This window comes from Mauremys reevesii, linkage group 1, assembly GCF_016161935.1.
Source record: "Mauremys reevesii isolate NIE-2019 linkage group 1, ASM1616193v1, whole genome shotgun sequence".
Classification (NCBI taxonomy): Eukaryota; Metazoa; Chordata; order Testudines; family Geoemydidae; genus Mauremys; species Mauremys reevesii.
The window spans coordinates 206,187,275-206,208,302 of NC_052623.1; the positions used below are offsets into that span (position 1 = coordinate 206,187,275).

At 46.2% G+C, this 21,028-nt stretch overlaps 1 protein-coding gene and 1 long non-coding RNA gene across 12 annotated transcripts in view; one reads left to right on the top strand and one right to left on the bottom strand.

The window, feature by feature from the left end:
• Positions 1 to 21,028, top strand: part of GAP43 (growth associated protein 43) — a 75,904-nt gene that overhangs the window by 35,647 nt on the left and 19,229 nt on the right. The window contains exons 2-3 of one of the 3 annotated variants that reach the window (XM_039528145.1): positions 4,286 to 4,892; positions 8,341 to 8,467. In XM_039528145.1, the coding sequence (XP_039384079.1) occupies positions 4,286 to 4,892; positions 8,341 to 8,366 (633 nt within the window). In that variant the 3' untranslated portion in view covers positions 8,367 to 8,467. Of the gene's footprint in view, positions 1 to 4,285; positions 4,893 to 6,505; positions 6,541 to 8,340; positions 8,468 to 21,028 lie in introns of those variants that run through there. The other 2 variants (XM_039528146.1, XM_039528144.1) reach the window with 2 other exon arrangements.
• Positions 1 to 21,028, bottom strand: part of LOC120399785 — a 48,740-nt gene that overhangs the window by 16,362 nt on the left and 11,350 nt on the right. For 2 of the 9 annotated variants that reach the window (XR_005595385.1, XR_005595386.1), the window contains exons 2-3: positions 8,333 to 8,525; positions 1,691 to 1,830 (exon numbers count right to left, since the gene is read on the bottom strand). This is a non-coding gene — a long non-coding RNA (uncharacterized LOC120399785). Of the gene's footprint in view, positions 1 to 1,690; positions 1,837 to 7,203; positions 7,290 to 8,332; positions 8,526 to 21,028 lie in introns of those variants that run through there. The other 7 variants (XR_005595388.1, XR_005595391.1, XR_005595389.1 and 4 more) reach the window with 7 other exon arrangements.

The window sequence follows — 21,028 nt, forward strand, 5'->3', positions numbered from 1 at the left end:
CCACGGTCACTCTCATGTCGACTGGACATGGTCAACCCTCATGCTCACTCTGAGGGATATAGGTGTGGTCACACCTTATGCAAACTCACATGTTCACAGGAGTGTCTTCCATCCCCTGGCTCTCTCTCACATATGGATGTGGGCGTGGTCAGTCCCCAGGCTTACTCGCACTCACTGATGTGGGTGTGGTCACCCTCACACACTGATGTGAGCACAGTCCATCCCCTCATTGACTCTCACACTGATGTGGGCATGGCAAGTCCCCCTGCTCACTCACATGCTGTGGACGTGGGTACTCCCCAGGCTCACTCGTTGCTGTGGGTGTGGTCAGACCATGCTCAGGTTAGCGTGCGAGTGGTTACGCCAAATGCTCACTCTCACACATTGATATGAACATGCTTACTCCTGCTCACAAACTGATGTGGGTGTGGTGAGTCCCCACACTATTCTTACACATGGATGGGGGTTGGGGTCAGTCCCCTCGCTCACTCTGAGGTATATGTGGTGTAGTGGGGTGGCTACCCACTCCTGCCCTTTGGGGCTTTAAAACAGCCCTGGGAAGGGCCTTTTGACTGGGCTGATTGGGGAAGTGGCTGCAGCTGGGGCCATGCCCCAAACAGAGCTACAGGGCCTTATAAGTAGGCCAGGGAAGCCAGAATCCAGACAGTCTCTCTCTGCCTTCAGAGAGAGATGGGCCTGGCTGCAGAGAACTGAGACAAGGTACCTAGGGTGAAGCAGGGCTGGGGAAAGGCTGAGGAGCTGGGGAAGCTCCAGCCTAGAAAGCCCCAGGCTGCGGCCTAGCATAGGGCAAAAGGTACTGGGGGTTGCAGGGGGCAACCTAGGGGTAGGCCAAGGCAGCAGGTCCAAAACCCTCTTTGCCAATGATGAGTGCTGGATACTGCAGTCTGCCCCAGCGAATGGGGGCTAGATAGAGACTGGGCAGTAGCCACTACTGAGGCGAAGTGGGGATAGTAGGGTGGGGGTTCCCCCTGGGAAGGGGCAACCTGGTTAAAGGGGCACCGGGGTCCTGGGAGGGATACAGAGCCAGTAGTGATGAGCAGGTGGATCACCGGCCTGCAGAGGGCGCTCCTGGCTGGAACAGAGCTAATTCCCCAGAGCAACCAGTAGGAGGCGCCGCAGGGGTGAGTCTGACCCTGTTACATGTGGGTATAGTCAGTCTGCATGCTCGTTCATTGACTTAGCTGTGATGTAGTCACTCCCCATGCTCATTCGCACACACAGATGTGGGTATGGTTGCTCCCAACTTTCACCATCATATTGATGTGGCATGGTCACTCCCCAGGCACACTCTCACTGATGTGGGTGTGATCAGTCCCCATTTGCAGTCACCTTGGGTCAGCATGGTTACTCCCCATGTTCACTCTCACACATTGGCATGGGTCTGGTCACCCAGTGCTTACTATCACACGTTGATGTGGGTGGGGTCATTTCCCACATTCATGTTCACAATTTAGAGTGGGCATGGTCAGTCCTAGCCTCATTTTCACATTTATGTGGACATGGTTAGAGCCTTGTGGGGATACCAAATTTGTATCCACATCCGATCTGTGATCTGCAAAAATGGGCTGTGAATATCCACAACCGCATCTGCTCATATTGGTGTGGGTGTGGTCCATCCCCATGCTCGCTTGCACACATTGGTGCGGGCATGGACTGTCCCCATGCTCACCTGCACACGTCCATTTGGGCATGGCCAGTCCCCATGCTCACTCGCAGACATTGATGTAGGCGTGGTACATCCCCATGGTAACGTGCACATGTTGGTGCAGGTGTGGTTACTTCCCACACTCACTCTGGTCTGGTTTACACCTAAAACTTAGAGAGACAAGGTGGGTGAGGTATCTCTTTATTGGACCAACTGCTGTTGGTGAGAGAGAAAAGCCGTGTGTGACTTGACAGCTTGTTTCTCTCACCATTAGAAGTTGGTCCAATGAAAGATAATATCTAAGTCATGTCAGTTCCAAGCGATCTAAAACTTAGGTCAACCTAGCTGCATCGCTCAGGGCTGTGCAAAATTTCATGTCTGGTGCAATGTAGTTAGGTTGACCTAACCCCCTCCTGTCGATGCAGCTAGGTTGATGGAAGAATGTGCAGCTGTAGGGGATTGTAGTGTGGACAGATGCTATGACACAGTGATGTTGTATGGGCAGTCCCCACACTTAGTCTCTCACATTGATGTGGGCGCGGTCACTCCTCATGCTCATTTTTACATTGATGTGGGTGACACTGATGTATGTGCTCAGCCTTTGCTCACTGTCACATATTGATGTGGGCGTGGCCACTCCTCATACTCACACATTCGCGTGGGTGCAATCTATCTGCATGCTCATTCTTGTGCACTGATGTCTCCTTCTGGTGACCTAGCTCCATCTACACTGGGGTTTCGGTCGGCACAGGTGGCCCTCATGGATGTGGCATTTTCACACCTCTGAGCTCTGTAGCTATGTTGACCTAAGCTTTAAGTGAAGCCCAGGCCCTGGTGTCTGAAGACATGTATTGATAGTGTAGAAGCCACTGCATTACCAGCTTGCCTCTGCTTTTTAATAGCTCTTTTGATAACTACTAGATTGGAATATTGATGGAAAAGTATCCCCTTGTCAATATGCAGTTGAACTACCTACTCAAGTGCTGGTAAATTATCAGAAGTACAGTACGTATCATAATGGCTCCTTTCACTCTAAAGGGTAAAATCTACCTTGATGCATGAGACCAGCACGAGGCCTGTATGGATTGTATTTCTGCTTAAGACTTCAACATAGGGATTATGAGATACGTGGTGTCTGTGGCCCTCTGCACAGGGGGAATTAATAGAGATACCAATTATCTTGTAACACTGGATGACTTATCACTATCTACTTATTTTCCTTTCAGTGAACCTGGCTTTGAAAGCACAAGCAGATGAGACTGGGGACAAGAGAGAGTGGTTGTAGATGGGGCATTTGTGAGGCATATATTGTGTGAGCATGTGTGTGAGAGGGAGTATTTGTGTGTTATCCGTGGTGGATCATACCTCAGTATAACCCTTCAGTGGGATTCCCCCCAGGCAAAAGACACCAGTGACACTGAACTCAACACTGCTAGCACCGAGGCCTGACACAAAGCCACCCTGAAAGCAGCATGGGTTGGGTTTTGTAGGGTGGAGGGGGGGGGTGGATTTGAAGAGTCAGTAAAAATAAATAGAGACCCAACATTTCTAAACTGATAGCAAATACCTGGTAAATATCACAAATTAATGGGGGGGGGGGGGAAATCACATGAAATTAAAGAGAGGCAAAAAAGTTAGCTCAGGTCCTCCGCTGCAGCCAAAGAGCACTAGGCACAGCTGATTGGCTGAAAAAGTGGCTTTGAATCACCTTTGCATAACTCCAAGGGACACTGTTGTGGCCAGATATTGCCAGGGTGTTGGGATATCCCTATACCCCTTTTTCCCTGGCCATGCCCCTATGCTTAGGTCAGGGGGGTGGTTCTGGAGCCACTGCAGGTATTGTATATAGGACTGGTCACTGCATTTTTATCAAAAAGGTTTTTCAATGAAAAAAATGACTTTTTGAACAATACCCGCAATTTTACAAACATTTTCATATTGATTTACATTTTCTGATTTTTTCAGTGAAATGATTCAAAATAAGAAAAAAATCAGTTTGAATCAAATTGAATATAAACAAAAAAAAAAGTTTGTCTTCTTCTGAAAAAACCCAAGTAGATAAGTAAGCCCTAGAAAAAAGGTGCTTCAAATCAAATCAAAATTCTTTTTTATTGGTTTCAAATCAGTTCCAAACCAATGTTCGTTTCAGATCATTCCATCAAACAATGGGGACATTATGAGGGGAAATGTCAAGGGAAATGCAATTTTATTTCATTGGCTATTTTCCACAGAAAAGAATTCAACATTTTTGCACAGCCATAGCTGGATACCGCTGAAGAAACTTCCTGTGTAGGGGAGAACCTCGTGAGCCTGAATCCACCATGTTAAAACAACTTTGTTCTGGGGTCTGCTGTGAAGTTGCTAAATTGAAGGACAGGATCTGACTTGCTGTATGAAGTGACTATGCAAAATAACACACACACACATGCATATAAACAAAAGTGTGGTAGTTTTGCCACATTGTTGCCACATGGGTGCTGCTCTAGCACGTGCTTGACTCTTGACAGGCCTTGCCCAGTCGAGAGAAGGGTGGATGAGATGCTATCAATGAAACAAGCTTTGACTGCATGTGTAAAATTCTTTATCTGACTCCTTTCTTTCTCCCCTTTCTCCTTAAAGGTTGAAAAAAATGATGACGTTGACCAAAAGATTGAGCAAGATGGTATCAAACCAGAAGATAAAGCTCATAAGGCAGCCACCAAAATCCAGGCCAGCTTCCGCGGACACATAACAAGGAAAAAGCTCAAGGGGGAGAAGAAGGGAGATGTCCAAGCGGCCGATGCTGAGGCTGCTGAGAAGAAGGATGAGGCCCCGTCTGATGGTGTGGCAGAGAACAAAGAGAGCAATGCTCCTGCTGCCACAGAAGCTGCTTCGTCTGACAGCGACCCACCTGCAGAGGGCAGCAAAGATGGCAGTGCTCCCTCGGAGGAGAAGCAGGGGGAAGGCACTGCTGATGCTGGCTCAGAGCAGCCAGCTCCGCAAGCAGCCACTCCCGCCTCCTCCTCAGAGGAGAAGCCCGCTCCCACTGCCACCGAAACGGAAAGTGCCACTAAAGCTTCCACTGATAACTCGCCGTCCTTGAAGGCTGACGAAGCCCAAGACAAAGAGGAGCCTAAACAAGCCGATGTGCCTGCTGCTGTCACCACCACTGCTGCAGAGGATGCTACTGCCAAGGCAACAGCACAAACGGAGACGGCGGAGAGCAGCCAAACCGAAGAGAAGACAGGTAAGTGGACATCAAGGAGCAGGGCTCTCTCTAAATGGACTGTGAAATGCCCCTTGCCTCCCTGTGGTTCCCTGGAGTGTCAAAGATAGAGTGGTAAGAAGTTATAAGTGAGGAAGACAGGTGGGCAATGACCAGTCCAGTCATCTTCGTGTTTCAGGAAAAGGTGAGAGAGATTTTCATAATAGACCCCTGAGCTTGTGGAAATACCTATGGAAGCTGAATGATATGGGATATGGCTAAATGGGTGGGAGGGAGAAGACGGACTCCAGTGCAGGGAATCTTTTGAGGGTAACAAGAGTCTGAATCCAGATCTATGGTGAAAGCAGATTCTGAAGAGATTTTTTTAACCTCATTTCCCTTGGGCCTGCCCAGAGACAACCCCCTGAATTCATGCCCTCAACTTTGATTCTTTAGGGTCTGATTCTCCACTGTTTTGCCCTTTGTGTCAACATTTACACCTGTGCAAAGTGGGTGTAAAATGCCATCACTGGTGTGAGCAACCAGAGAATCTTGATTTGGTAGAATTTTACACCCACTCTGCACTCCCTTGGCACAGGTGCAACATTCCTTTCGTTTGGATGTTATCGTCCCCTTTAATAGTGAGGACATACATGCACCAGCTCCATTGTAATGACCAGAGCTAAGTAATTTATTACAGCAGATATTGATTTGATTATTTTCATCTATTTTGTTTGCAGGTTGTCAGTGAGCTGTTTACAATATTCTTGCACCTAATCGGTATTCTAAATTATTTGCAAATTTCTTCAGTAAATATTTCTTGGCCTGCAGATCACTGGAATTGTGAACATTACAATTGAATATACAATTTGCAGTTCATGCTCTAACATAAGTAAATAGCTTAGCTTGCCAACACGGAGTGAGTTGTAAATTTTACCATTGCATATACACTTTTTAAAATTAGCTTTCAGTGAATATTTGAATATTCAAGCACAACATTTGCTTTTTATTCATATTCATTTGATATTCTTGCTAGTGGAACTCAAGCTCTCGAGTGTTTTCAGAAAGCAAATGTAGAAGGTTTTTGACCACAGTCAAATCAAAATTCCCTTTGGGATGCTAATGAATATTGGTAACAAAATCTCCTTTCCCACTAGTTGATCAGCTTTTCCAATCACAAATTCACACAGTTGGTGTGTTCTAGGATCACAGAAATTAGAGATGGGGGAAAAAAAGATCCAATATGTCTTTTTATCCATTTCCCTGATGTGGGATTGTTCCCTGCAATATGTATTTAGGTGTGGCAGAATTTGATTTTTATTTTTTTATAATTTTGACAGTCAATATCCATGTTTATTTGTAAGCCTTTTTCAATTTTTATTAGTTTAAATGTTCACAGTTTGGGGAAATTATGTGTGTGTGTGTGTGTGGAGGGGGTCAGATAATTATTTAATGATGGGAGATACTGAGATTCAAAAAGTTAAGGCTTTACAACCATTAAAACACAAATTGTCAACATCACGTGTCAAAATATACAAAGCAAACAGCCTTAAATCAAACTCTAAGTTCTCAAGTGGCATTTTTCTTATTCTGCCTATCTGTCATATGTTATGATTATTGATGGAACTATTTTTTCATCTGTTTGTGTGCATAAGGTGAAATCGACGTTTTCTAATCCTTCCAAGTCTAAATATGTTCCACAGTACTTTGCCTAGTCTAGTTGTGAAGGGCTTTCACAACAGTAGGGCTACCACAGTGGAGCTTCCAGTGTTTCCTACATCTCATGGCTAGGAAATGTTCCGTGATACACAGCCTACATTTTTCTTTTCCTAATTGCATCCTATCACTTCCCCGTGTCCCTCTAAACAATGCTTCTCCTTCCTTGGCGTTTACTCCCTTCCTAGACTCATGCACAGTGACCATGTCCCCCCAGTCATCATTTAGTTATGCATTATCCTGCCAACTCCCAGCAGTGCTGTGGTGGCTTGGTCATCCATGAAAGAGCAAGGACTACTAAACATCTGTCACTCCAGCACTCTGCCAGTCCAGGGACTGATCTCTCCAGCTTTTCTCAAAATCTCCTCTTTCAGCTCTATCAGGCTATTTCTCCCTGAAGTCATTCTCTTGGCTTTCAAAGTTCATCTTTTATCATTTTTGTGGTCGAAGACTAGCACCGAACTATGCAGTGTGAGGCTGCCAAAAATAAATAAATCAAATTGGCTACTGGCCAGCCTCGTTGGTTGGCTCATTGCCATGGCACGCTTGGCTGCTACTACTATGAAGAGTAAGTGCAGGTCATTCTACATTTGTGTGGTGTTATTCATTTGGGTAGAATTTTGCTACACTCATCACCTCATCTACTGGTATGTTCCTGGGGTACCACTAGCAGTGGATGAGGGCATTTGACCTACATGCTTGGGAGGTCTTTTACCTCTGCATCTGAGTGAAAGAAAGAAAAGGAGAGACTGAATGAATGAGTCAATCAATTAACCAAATTGCATTACCTGTAATGCTTAAAATTAAACATTTCTGCAGTGAACAGGAAGTGGGGCAGCTCCTCCAGAACAGTATTTACTCCACTAACACACCCATCATCCCCCGACTGTTCAGCCTGAGATACTCTATTAATCTTGTCTTTTAGGTAATTGCTTTGGAAACTGGCTTTAACCAAGCAATCCGGTGTCCAGTATTAATTTACTTGGTGCCTCAGAGTTCCCTGAATTTTTATTATAAAGCACCTTCTAAATAATTCTGATTAGGGCTGCTGGACCATGAAGCAAAGATGTGGGGTTCTACCCAGGATAAGGCATGAATGAGACACGGGGCCAAATTCAGAGGCTGACCTAAGTTAGAATCCTTAGACCCCCCTCACATACCCTTCCCTGTGTGTAGATGTAGGTTGATGCCACGTACAATCTGAGGAGCTGGGAGAAGATGTAAGTTAAACTAGGAGGTGGCCTACTTAAATTTACACTTCCTCACACTCTCCTGTTTGTTGCTTTTCTTGCCACATTCCTGGCTTCTGGCCCCTTAAACTCTGTCCTACTCAGTGGGACAAAGTCAGCAGGGAAGTGTAAGGAGTATCTACATTACATATTGGTAAGGAGGTGCATGTCTAAGGCCTAGTCTATACTACAAAGTTAGGTCAACGTAAGTAGCCTTGCATTCACCTGTATGTGCATGTCTCTGCACTCAGATTTGTCTCCCGGTGATGTAAGTGCCTGTTACAATGACACAGTAAAACCGCTTCCCCAGATGGCATGGAACCATTGTCAATCTACTGAGGTCAATGCAATGCAAGTGTAGACACCTGTGTCGACCCTAACAGTCCTCCACAGTGCCCCATTCCCTGAGACAGTGATCACTTTGGTCACGATTTTAAACTCTGCTGTCCAAGGGTCATAGAGACCAGAAGCCACCCACAACCCCCACCCCTTTAAGGCCCCTGCATATTTTTGAAATGTCTTTTCCTGATTGCTCACCTCATAAGCACACCAAGCGGCTCACCTTTGTTGAGTGCAACCGGCGCCCCACCAACCATGCTGGCTCCACGCACACCGAGAGATACTGGATGCGCTCCTGCCTGGACTACACTGGAAGTACTGGATCTCCTGGGGCTGTTGGGTGAAGATGCTGTGAAGCATAACTATGGACCACACATAGAAATGTGGACACCTATGAGTAGAATGCAGGGGGATACAGGGAAAGGGGTACAACAGGGGTCAGCAGAAGGATTTTTGCCAGGGATACCACAAGGCCAGGGAATGCAACAGATCTGGTGCTGGACTGCAGACCTGCTGCTTCTACAATGAACTGCATGCCATACTTGGCAGAGACTCCATGGGCACCCAGCAGAACACTGTGGAACCTCGGAGAAGCCCAAGACAGTGACCCCTGCCATGAAGAGTGAGGAGGAGGGAGACGTGGCTGGGAACTCCAGGACCCCTTGGAAATTCTGCCACAGTGTAGCCAGTCCCACCAAGCAAATGCGGGTGATCCTGATGAAGGGGAAGGGAACTCAGGTAAGTGTGTGCATGCATTTTTCCTTAAAATGTTGACATTTAAAGATGGCGCCTGGCCCATCCCCAAGTTACTAAGACACAGGTATCTACTTTTCATTGTTTTACTTCTATGAGAAGAGGTAGTGGTACAATAAACAGAGGTAGAGTTGGCATCTGCTTTTCATACCCCTATTGGACTAGGTGGCAGGGTGAATGTGTTCATGCGGAGTTCTTTGTTTAGGTATATAGGCATGTCTCATATATCCTCCTAAGAGGTCTCCATGAAATTTGCACAGAGGGCCTTTGCAATCCTCTCCTGAAGGTTTCTGGGGATGGCAGATTTATTTCTTCCTCCATGGTAGGACACTTTCCCACGCCACTCCACAATGAGTTCAGCTGGCACCACTGCAGTACACAGGTAGCAGCATACAGACCCAGGTGGCTTAAGGATGCCAGCAGCAGCTGTGCTCTCTGTGCCTTTGTGACCATCAGGAGTGAGATACCAGCTAAAATCACCACCAGCTGTGGGAAATGGTGCCAATATCCAGTGCCATTGTCCTATACTCATCCCCTGAAATAGGGACTGGAATAGGGTCTGAAATGTTATAGCTTCATGCAACAGATAATCTTTGCCCACTCCCCTCGCCCCTGTGGGCCATACTCACCCTGGCTGGGGCTGGAGAGCAGTGCTGCACAGGGGTGCTCCAAAGCTGAAGTGTCAATAAGCATTTCTCATTAAAAGTGTTTGTGGGAATCAGGGAAGGGTGTTTTGAAATTTCTTTCCCTTTCCCATGTGGCTGTAAATCCAATGGTACATCTGTCTGTTTTTATCAGCAGCTTCTGGCATGGTGGCCTGGAGGGATGCCCTCGCCACACCCGCTGAATGCCTGGCCCTGATGAGCAGGAAAAAGAAGAAGACTAAGGAGAACACATTCAGCAAGTTCCTGCAAGCCATGCTGCATCAGCCCATGAACGAAGGGCCTGGGAGGCCAATATGACTGACAGTATGGAGAAAGACAGAGAGGAAAGGAGAAGTCCAGGAGTCTCAGCAGGTGTAAGAAAGGGAAAAGCACCAGGACATAATGAGTCTTCTCAGGCAGCAAACCCAAATGCTGCAGACCCTGACTGGCCTACGGGTCCAAAAATCCTGGACTCTCCACTTTTGCAGTCCATGGAGCACTCCACTGTCGCTGCTCCCTAACTGCCCAACATACCACAAGACATCATGGGCCACATCATTATCCCTACCACACTCCACTCCAGGATACAGCGAGGAAACCCACAGCTTCACACACAATGACCTGTGAGCACCACAATTGGTGTATGCGTAGCCACAATGGACTACATTTATTTACTCACATGGACATAAACATTTATTTCCTTTATAGTTCTAATTTTTCACCCCATTAAGTTATGTTGAAAATTTGTATAACATTGCCTATGGTTTCTTTGCCCACGGATTTTCTGCACTGTTTTTTTTTCTACTCAATAAAGTTCAATTTTGGGACAACCAAATTATCTTTATTAACTCACAACACACATTGCTGAATGCATAGTGGCACTCAAAGCAAACAGCACTTGTAAATGCAACCCAAGCACCACAGGATTCATGGCTTAAGGAAAAAACCCTGTCACATTTATTAATATACAGCAAACACTACACAATTCTTAGCAGCACGCAACGCTCCAGGCCCAGAGAACACTCTGGCAGAGAATACTACTGTGGCTGATAGTTCAAGTGCTCTTTCAAAGCCTCCCACAACCACATAGCTCCAAATCTGGCTCTTGTAATAGCCCTTGGGTCTGGCTGGTCAAAGTCAGCAGGCAGTCTCTCCACCTTTGCCCTCCACGCTGGTGGCAGCTTTTCCCCCTTTGATTCACGGCCAGTGTACAGCTTCATGAGCTGGGGAGCAAGGGGGTAGGCTGTCTCCCCAAAATCACTATTGGCATTTCAGTATCCCCAAAGGTAATCTGCCAGTTGGAAAAGAATGTCCCTAATTGCAGCTTTCTGAACAGTCCTGTGTTCTTAAAGATGCGAGCATCATGCACCTTCCCTGACCAGCCAACACTAATGTTGGTGAAGTGTCCCCAGTGATTCCGCCAATGCTCGCATAACCATGGAAGTAGCCCTTTCTGTCGATGTACTCTGTGGCAAAGTGCTCTGGTGCCAAAACAGAGAGATGCATCTATTGCCCCACCGCAGTTGGAGAACTCTATTGCTGCAAATCCATCCGCTATTTCCTGCACATTGCCGAGAGTCATGGTCCTGCATAGCAGGAGATGATTAATGGGCCCCGCACATTTGCATGACAATGGCACCCACTGTGGATTTTTCAACACCAAAATTATTTGCCATTGACCAGTAATAATCCGGTGTTGCAAGCTTCCAGAGTGCGATCGACACTTGCTTCTCCACTGTCAATGCAGCTTTCATTCTGGTGTCCCTGAGCTGGAGGGTAGGCCACGCTCAGCACACAGATCCAGGAATGTGGCTTTTCGCATCTGAAAGTTCGGCAGCCAATGCTCGTCATCCCAAACCTGCATTATGATGCTATCCCACCAGTGAATGCTCATTTTTCAAGCCCAGAAGCAGTTCTCCACCAGCTGCAGCTGCTCTGTGAACACCAACAACAACCTTGAATGGGTTTTCGCTATGTCCCGCCGCAAATGGTCGTTGAAGAAATCCTCATGTCCCCGGTTGTTGCATTACTTCCTGAGGATCTGCAAATACAGGAGACTCATGCCTTGTGTATTTGCAACATTCAGGAGAATAGTACAGAACTCTGTGGGCACCATGATTCTCTCAGAGATGGCAGAGACTGAAAAGTGCTGCATGGGATTGTGGGATTGTTTTAAAAAAGATTAAAAGCTAAGGGATATGGATGGCATTATGGGACGGAGAAAATTTCATGCTGGGAATTTGACCTCTATCTCCCAGAGCTCTCTGGGTGAGTTATTACTATCCCACAAAACATTGCAAAAATGGCCCAAAATGTATTGTTCTGGATGGCAGCGCATGGCATGCTGGGATACCTATAAATCGTCTACCATACTTTGCATCAACACACACCCTTCTGGTGCATACACACATCACTGACACAAGCAGCCAAGTATGCTTATGCCCGGGGGTTTATAAAAACGTTGGCGTCTGCATACCAATGTAACGTGTGCCAACCAAAGTTTGTAGTGTGGACATGGACTAATTAAGCGAGCCATATGCTACTCTCAGTTGCATTGGTTTAAATCTGGAGTGTCTCCACTGAAGTCAGTGGATTTACTCCAGATTTAGATAGGTGTAAAGAGAGATCAGACTCCAGTCTGGTTGATTTGAGGGAGTCTATGATAGCTGGTGTAACATGCACATGGTGGGGTGCAGGAGAAGGTGTGAGTCACACCCGTTTAGACTGCCTTTTGTCTTTTCTAGATTGTCTTAAACTCACCTCTGAATTTGGCTCACCCTCACATCAAAAGCACTCTTAGAACACCAGGTAAGAATACAGTGAAGCACAGAAATCTCAACTAGTAAATGTGCTTAGGGAAGCAAATTGTTCTTCCTTTGTACAGAAATGAAGAATGCTCTCCTGCTTGGTGAAATAACCTTAAAATGGAGTAGTCTCCCCATTACAATGGAATAATCTGTCAGCCTACAATCACTTTACAAGTCTGGCAGGTCTGCAGTTCCCAGAGGGCTCTACATCCCAGGAGCAATGCACACTAGCAATCACCACTTCCGCTCACTTCCTTAGAGAAAACAAGTCTCCAGGGACACTTTTCACGATGTAAAAGCTTTGTTTTGAGTTGTATCCGAATATTGACCCAGGGACAACCTAGGGAGCATTGCCTATGTAAAGATTTGCCTATGGGCAGCACTGTCTATTGTAATGTACTTGGTAGTGTGTATGGTCTGATCTACATTGGAGGATCAGAGTGTGTAACTGAAATATTAGCATTGGTCTATGCATCACTGGCACAATACAGAGCACCTTTACTAGCATACTTATTTCAGTTGCACTTATCCCTGCATCTACAAAAAGTAGCATAGGAAAGTGATGCATGCACATTTCCCCAGGGGAACAGTGGTGTAATTGTAACCTGCAAGCCAGTTTGCCAGCACTTCTTGTCTACTGTAATGCTCTATAGTTACAAGCTAAGAACAAACATTAGCATTGCTCATAGCATGCCCCAGCACTATAAAGCCTGAGCCTGATTTTCTGTTGCACTGTAGTCTTCTTCTTAGCGTATGCGCAATGTGCCTCAGGTGGCATGTGAACAGGATTCATCACTGGATTTGGTTTGCTGGTTGGATCATTAGCTTCCCCACCTTGGCCCCGGGCACTATAGTCATTTGCATCAGTGCAAAGTGTGTGTAAAATGCTTATGAATGCATTTTGCCCTGGTGCAAATGACTACACAAGGTGCAGAGCAAGGGAGCAGCAGACACCACATCTTCAAAAGGTTTGTAGCAGATTTGTGGATAGAAACTTTACAGGAGGGAGCGTTCTACCTGCTCCAGTGTTAACACTAAAACTATTACTGAATGAGGTTCTCCTTACACACTGTGTGTTGGAGTTGTACGTTTGGAGCAGAAGGACCTGAGTTCAAGCCCTGCTTATATTCATGGTAATAACTGTGTTTAGTAATATCTATATGGGATCTGGCTATGGAACAATCTTCCCAATGAGATCAGGTGAAGCAAGAACCTAGCTATTGTTGAGAAAGCCGTTCAGCCATGATGCTCACAATACAAGCACCCCCCTTTTATTCCTACCAACCAAAAACAAAACAAAAACCCCTAGCCCATGCAGAGTATTGACCCCAAAAAGGGAAAAATGCCAGAGACTCCACAAAGTCCACAATGCACTTCACTATTGCTATTGATTTTAAATGGAAGGCACTCATATACTAAGGTGATGGTTGGCAGTATAAAATCAATGCTAGACAGCTAGCGTGATCTCTATGAAATGTAGCTAGCTGCTGCGTACCGTACAGTCATAGTCATGCAGGGCACTGCAGCCATGGATTCTCTGTATAGCATGAGCTGCTAGGCTGCTAGGCTGAACGTTGCAGCTGGACACTAAGCATATCAAGTATCAGTTGGGATTTATTAGCCAAAGGAGCAAATCCAAGAAGGCCGTCGGGGTTAGACAGCTCTGCCCTTTGTGCTGCAATTCCTTTAAGGTGAAAGCACTAATTCATCCATAAAATGATAGGCTTAGGCAAATTCCACCCGGTCAGTGTGCTCAGATTAGATGAACATTCCTTGATCACTTCCAATCCATGCAGCAAGTCCATGGACTTGGCTAAGGTGGACCTATGCACTCTGAAATTATGCAGCCATGCAAATGGTTGCATAGGATCATAGGAATTGCCAGGGATAGCCTCAGTGGTTTAAGCATTGGCTTGCTAAACCCAGGATTGTGAGCTCAATCCTTGAGGGCCACTTAGGGATATGAGGCAAAATCAGTACTTGGTCCTGCTAGTGAAGGCAGGGGGCTGGACTTGACAACCTTTCAAGGTCCCTTCCAGTTCTATGTGATAGGTGTATATCTCTATATAACATTACAGCCAAAATCCATCATGTCCAGTATCCAGCCTTTAACAGTGGCTAGTACCAGATGCTTCAAAGGAAGGTGTAAGAATGCCACAGCAGGCAGATGTGGGTTAATCTTCCCCCTATATTAGGGCTCATCCTGATCTCTGATAGCTCGACATTGTCTTAAACTGTGAAGCAGGAGGTTTGATATCCCTTTGAACATTTCTGCTATTATGATAACTCAGGATATTCTTGATAGTCATATAACTGTAAATCCCTTTCTGGATCTTGCTAAATTCTTTGCCTCAACACCTTCCTTTGGCAGTGAGTTGCACAGTTTAATCACATGTTGTGTGAAATTTGCCACACTTTAATTACATTGAATGTCTCCTTGTTCTTGTATTATAAGACAGAGATAACAGAAGGTCCCAATCTACCTTCTTTAGGCCATTCATTTTTATTATGTCCCCTCTTATCCATCTCCTTTCTATGAGAAACAGTCCCAGTATTTTCATATATGAGCTTTTTCAGGCTCTTGAGCGTTCTGGTAATTTATCTCTAAGCACTCTCCAGTCCAGTCTTTTTTAGATGGGGTGACCAGTACTGCACACAGTGTTCCAGGGGAGGCTGCATCACAGATTTATGTAATGGCATTGTCATATCTTCTTTATTCCTCTCCATCCTGTTCCATGTGCATCCTAACATCTTGTTTGCTTTTTTGACTGCATCTGCACATTGTGCTGAGGTCTTTATTGAGCTCTCTATAGTGATCTCCAGGTCCCTTTCCTGACTTGATCATTCTCCCTTTTGTAAAAATGCTGCATAAATCTTGTATTGAGACACATGATTGGCTGTAGAGTGGACCAGTGGCTAAAGAGGCCAAAAATTGTAGACAGGAGCAGGATGCTTTCGGAGCAGTCGGTTGCAATGCTGAGTTCTGCTGGGGCACAGCTCCTGCTCTTGTGGAGAATCAGAGCTCTGCAGGACAAGCACTTCTTTGGCTCTGGAGCTCCCAAGATGCTCAGCAAAGTAGTTCCTTCCTGCATTCCTTAGGAGCTTTGCCAGAGTGAAGCAAAAGCAGGCTGGCGCCAATTATATACTCCTTAGGACCTCTACAGCTAGGGACATTCCTGCCCTATGGAATTACAAAACTCCACAAGAACAGGGTCTCGCTCTCTTTCTCTGGATTTTAGAACATCTTCAGGGCAGGTATCTCTTCCAACAAGCTCCACGCACCCCCCAGTTCAATTTTATCAACTCTTCAGCCACAGCCCCGTTCTGCGGACTCCCTGTTGTGCCAGGGTCAACTCTGAGAAGAAACCTTCCTTGGGCGGCTGCTGTGCATCTCTCAAGGAAAAAGAGGAGCTTCAAGTTAACTTGTGAGAATAAGTTGGATGGTGGGGGGTGGTTATAGGCTGTGGTAGGCTGTTCTCTGGAGGCTTGGCTGGTTTGTGGCAACAGGCTGCTGGTGAAGGTGGTCTCTCCACTATGCTGGGACTTTCTACCTAATTCCACGGGTCTTGCTGTATAATTCTGAGGGGCCTTGCCACATAATGTAGATCTAATGCACTGCACAATACAAGGAGTCTTGACTTTAGCCTTTTCTTCCTGTGTCCTTAGACACTTCATTCAATCCATGGGACACTTGGATGGGTTTGAGGATCTCAGCTGAGTTCCTAGCATACAGTAGCCCATATTGTACAGCTGTCACCTGTAGAGCTGCATGAAAAGACAGAGAACTATGGAAGGCTGGACCAGGATAAACCTCTAATGGAAAAGACTGTTTTTTTTTAACCCTGGCAACAATGAGACTCAAAGTTTTCATGTAAATAGGCTTAAATAGTCATCAGTAATCACACTTAACTACTACTTATGGTACCACACAGCTTCCATCCATCTTTTTTGCCAATAGCAAATGTCTCCTTTTCATCATGAAGGAGAGCAACAGGTATGAAAAGCAAGAGATGGAGGCGAGGGGATGTTAGTGAGGATGACTGGATGTGACCCTGACCCGGGTGGAGCTATAATACTTGCTGAAGAGATAAGAAGTCCCTTTTGCATTTGAAAAATATGTGCTATCTCGTGCTACAGAAGGCCTCATAGACACAGTGCTGAGAAAGGTGTGAGCAGCCAGGACCTGTCGATAATAGAGTTCTCAACATTGCTGACTCTAGGGAAGCTGAGCTGTGGGAACCTAAAGTAGATCCCCTGGGGGAGCTGGAAGAAGGTGTAAGAAGATATAAGTTAAAATAGGGGATGATTACACCTTAAAACCCTGTGCTCTTCTTGATGTACTTCTCTCTTCTGGCACCTTGGCATGTGGACTTGATGCAATGTGTAAAGAGGGAAGGTGAGGGGTTCAGTGTAAGTGCAAATGGGCTGAGTTCATTACAGCACAGACATAACTGAGTATCTAAATTCATCCCCTTCCTGGAGCTAGGCTTTACTGGTAATTCAAAACCAATAACATGACATAAACTTCATCCTATGCTTCTTCCCCATGATAGTTGCTCCTAGGGTTTGGGACCTTCTTTGTCCTAGCTCCTTAGTTCCCTCTAACTACACTTATATTCTATGTGGAGTTAAGTGGACCCACCAGCTAGCATGACCCAGTAGTAATGGCTGGATTTGAATGCAGTGAAATCCAGCCATTTGGGGTGAAATCGCGGCCCCCATTGAAGTCAGTGGCAAAACCCCTATTGACTTTAATAGGGCCAGGATTTCACCTACGGTGTTAGCACCTGAGCCTAGGATGATTTGTTTACAGTGTTGTTGTAGCCATGTTGATCCCAAGATACTAGAGAAACAAGATAATTGAGGTAATATCTTTTATTAGATCAATTCATGTTGAAGCCCCAAAGAAGAGCTCTGTGTAACTTGTAAGTTGTTCTCTTTCATCAACAGAAGATGGTCGAATAAAATATATTACCTCAACCACCTTGTTTCCGTAGGATGACTTGACAGAAGAGCCATATATCTTGGTACAAGGTCTTAGGATCTGATTCTGGACTACTGCCTTGTTTAGTCATTTACAGCTGTACAAAGTGGGTGCACAATGCCACTATATCAGAAGGGTGCCATTCCTCCTTTGCAGTTGTGTAAGTAATGACACTAGAGGCAAGCCAATGGAGAATAAGGCCCATGTTACACTTTGCCATCCTGCCACAGTAAGGGTAGGTCTATACTTACCGCGCGGGTCGACGCGGAGAGTTCGACTTCTCGGAGTTCGAACTATCGCGTCTAATCAAGACGCGATAGTTCAAACTCCCCACGCGCTCCGGTCGACTCCGGAACTCCACCACCGCAAACGGCGGTGGTGGAGTCGACCTTGGAGCCGCGGACTTCGATCCCGCGGCGTCTGGACGGGTGAGTAGCCCGAACTAAGGTACTTCGACTTCAGCTACACTATTCGCGTAGCTGAAGTTGCATACCTTAGTTCGACCCCCCCCCCCTTAGTGTAGACCAGGCCTAAGTTCCCCTTTGATAAGTTCATGTGAGTCTAAGGGAGTCTAGGGGCTTGATTCTCCTACACCCTCTAGTGAAGGATTTGTATGTTTCTTCCCCTATCTAAATGTTGACTGCATGAATTCTAATGTGTGGCATGATATGAGTTAGCCCACTTTGGAAGACACTGGCTTTCTGTCTTCCCTTTCTGTTGGAGGAGACAAAAGGTCTATTTTAGCTCTTTCAAAGCCCTTCAGACACCTGGCTATTTTCTGATGCATGTTCTGTTTGGCTTGGTGTTGACCATGTGGGGTATCAGATGCAGAAGAATGAAGGTCAAAGTGGGAGTAAACCACAACTGACCCTATGATAACAACACTGTATGTGTGTGTGTGTGTTGGGGGGGGGGTTGTTTTGAGAGATGTGTTTTGGGGAGGAGGTTGTGTGTACTGAAGTTTTTTGGTATTTTGGAACATCGGTGTGGGTTTTTTTGGGTACATGTGCTTAAATCCCAACATGAATTGGAGCAGCAGCTGCACAGAGAAACAATTTAGGTGTCACCATGGAATCTGCTAGGTTGAATGGTTTCAAGGATATGCCCCATTCCCATCCTTTTCCATTGGTTCCTCTCCCATTTGGCTACACTTGGGGCCCTGTGTTTCAATTGAAATCTACTACTGCTCCACAGAGATGCCAGGGACTGCAGTGCAACATGGGGAGATGGTCAACATGGATTCCATGAGCTGTTGTAATAGAAATGACTTTCCTTCATTTGAAATTGGTTCTCATTCTCTCAACCTTTATAAACCCCACTACAACATTTTATGTCCTACAACACTGTAGAAACGCTTATTGCTAAAGCCTTTTGAACCATTATGGTAAAATTTCTTTTATAAACATTGCAGTCATGGGTCATGTTTGGCCACTCACTGTGGCCCTGATCCCAATAGTCATGATTATTCATGATGACAACACATTACTTACTATTAATTATTATTAATATATCACGTCTTTCACACAACACTCTCAAAACTATTTACAAACACTCCCCCACTGAAACAAAGCCATGTCTGGGGTGGTACATAGTAGTTGTTCAGTAGTAAATAGCCTCACTACACAACCTTTTGGGAAAAGAAGTAAAGAATATAAGATCCAGTTTAAACTGCAGAGGAATTTAAGGAAGCAACCAAATTGGAACTTTGCCAGTGTCGACCCCCCCCTTGCTGAGAAAAGTGCCGTAGAACCTTTAGAGACTACTGATTGTACAACTTATTGAAAGATGGCTCCTGCAGCAGACACAGTGTGCCTTAACATGATGGGGGAACATTGGTTAAGTACCAACTCACAGAGAACAGTGTCCCTAATTGAATCAGCTGCAGCACTTAGATGTTCTTTGGAGAGCTCCATCCAAGTTCTGATATTTAGTGAAATACCATACTATATGGTCTTTCTGGTCAACGAGAAGCTCTTTAACCTGCCAAGATCTGAATGTAGACCTATGGTGGGCCATGGAGTTCCTTGAGTTCCTGACACTGTTTTAGGAGCCAGACTGTAGCAGAGTTAAAAAACTGAACTCTTAATTCAGTTCAAGGTAGATAAGTAAGGAGGCAACGGATTTTCAACTATTTTAAAAGGTATTTATTTGTAAATTCTATGGGCCAGGTTCTCAGCTGGCTTTAGCAGAGCTACGCTGACTTAAACCAATTGACGGGGCTGGCCCTTTGTTTTCATGTGTATTCCGTTGATGCTTTGGGATACTAGGGCCCATCCTACATCATTTGTGCACTGCAAGCTCAAACGTCAATATCAAAATAACAATGGTTACCATGTACATAGCACTTCACAGCTCTATCTCTCAAAGCACTTATGGGGAAGGGTAAGGATCATTAGCCCCACTTCAGAAAAGGAGACCCTGAGGCACAGAGAGGTGAAATGACTTGTTCACTGCCAAACAGTAACTCAGTGACAGAGCCATGACTACAATCCAGCTCTCCTGATGCTCAGTCCAGTGCTCTGCCCACTGAGACCTGTGGCCTCCCTAGGTGGAACGCCCATCAATTGTAATAGAAGTTCTGCATGCATTGCATTTGCAGGACCTGGAGTGCAATCAGAATTTTGAGCGAACCACGGACCCTTAAATCGCTTAAGCAGTTTTTAGTACATGCATTTAAATTCATTTTCATTGATGATCCTTTAGGTAGCTGCAGTTATCCGCTCCACCTTCTCTTCATATTCTGGCCAATAGACCATTGGATGGTGAGGGCTAGAGAGTGATCAGAGTTCAACTAGGGATGGCAGATGAGAAGCGGTGGCTCCAAAGTTCTCAAACGTAATATATCAGTGGTTATGCGAAATGAGTGTGTGTGTGTGGCGGGGATATCTCTGTCTAGTTCTCAGTGGACTGGGGTCCACATCACAAAACCCACCACCACTGTCACCCTTTGTGGGCAGTCTCAGCAGGGCAGCCAGAGTGCATGGGCAATGCAATTTGAACCCCACTCTTGCCGATAGAGGGTGCTCTTCTAGGGCAGGGATGAGGCCCAACGCCAGGGCAGCAAGAGGAAACACATATCACTGCTGTAGGATTGCCAGGTGTCCAGTTTTCGACCAGAACACCCAGTCGATAAGGGACCCTGGTGGCTACAGTCAGCACTGCTGACCGGGCTATTAAAAGTCTGGTCAGCAGCGCAGTGGGGCTAAGGCAGGTTCCCTGCCTGCCGTGGCTCCAGGCAGCTCCTGGAAGCAGTGGCATGTCCCTTCTCCGGCTCCTATGCGTAGGGGCAGCCAGGGGGCTCCGCACGCTGCTCTCGCCCCAAGTGCTGGCTCTGCAGCTCCCATCAGCTGGGAATCTCAGCCATTGGGCGCTGTGGAGATGGCGCCTGTGAAAGGGGCAGTGCGCAGAGCTGCCTGGCCGCGCCTCCACATAGGAGCTGGAGGGGGGACATGCTGCTACTTCCAGGAGCTGCTTGAGGTAAGCACCACCTGTAGCCTATACTCCTGACCCCCTTCCATACCCCACCCCCCTGCCCCAGTGCTGATCCCTCTCCCACCCTCTGAACCCTTTGGTCTCAGTCTGGAGCATCCTCCTACACCCCAAACCCCTCACCCCCTGCACTCCCAGCCAGAGCCCTCACCTCCTGCACTCCAACCCTCTGTCCCATCCTAGAGCTCCCTGTGCACTCCAAACCCCTCAGCCCCAG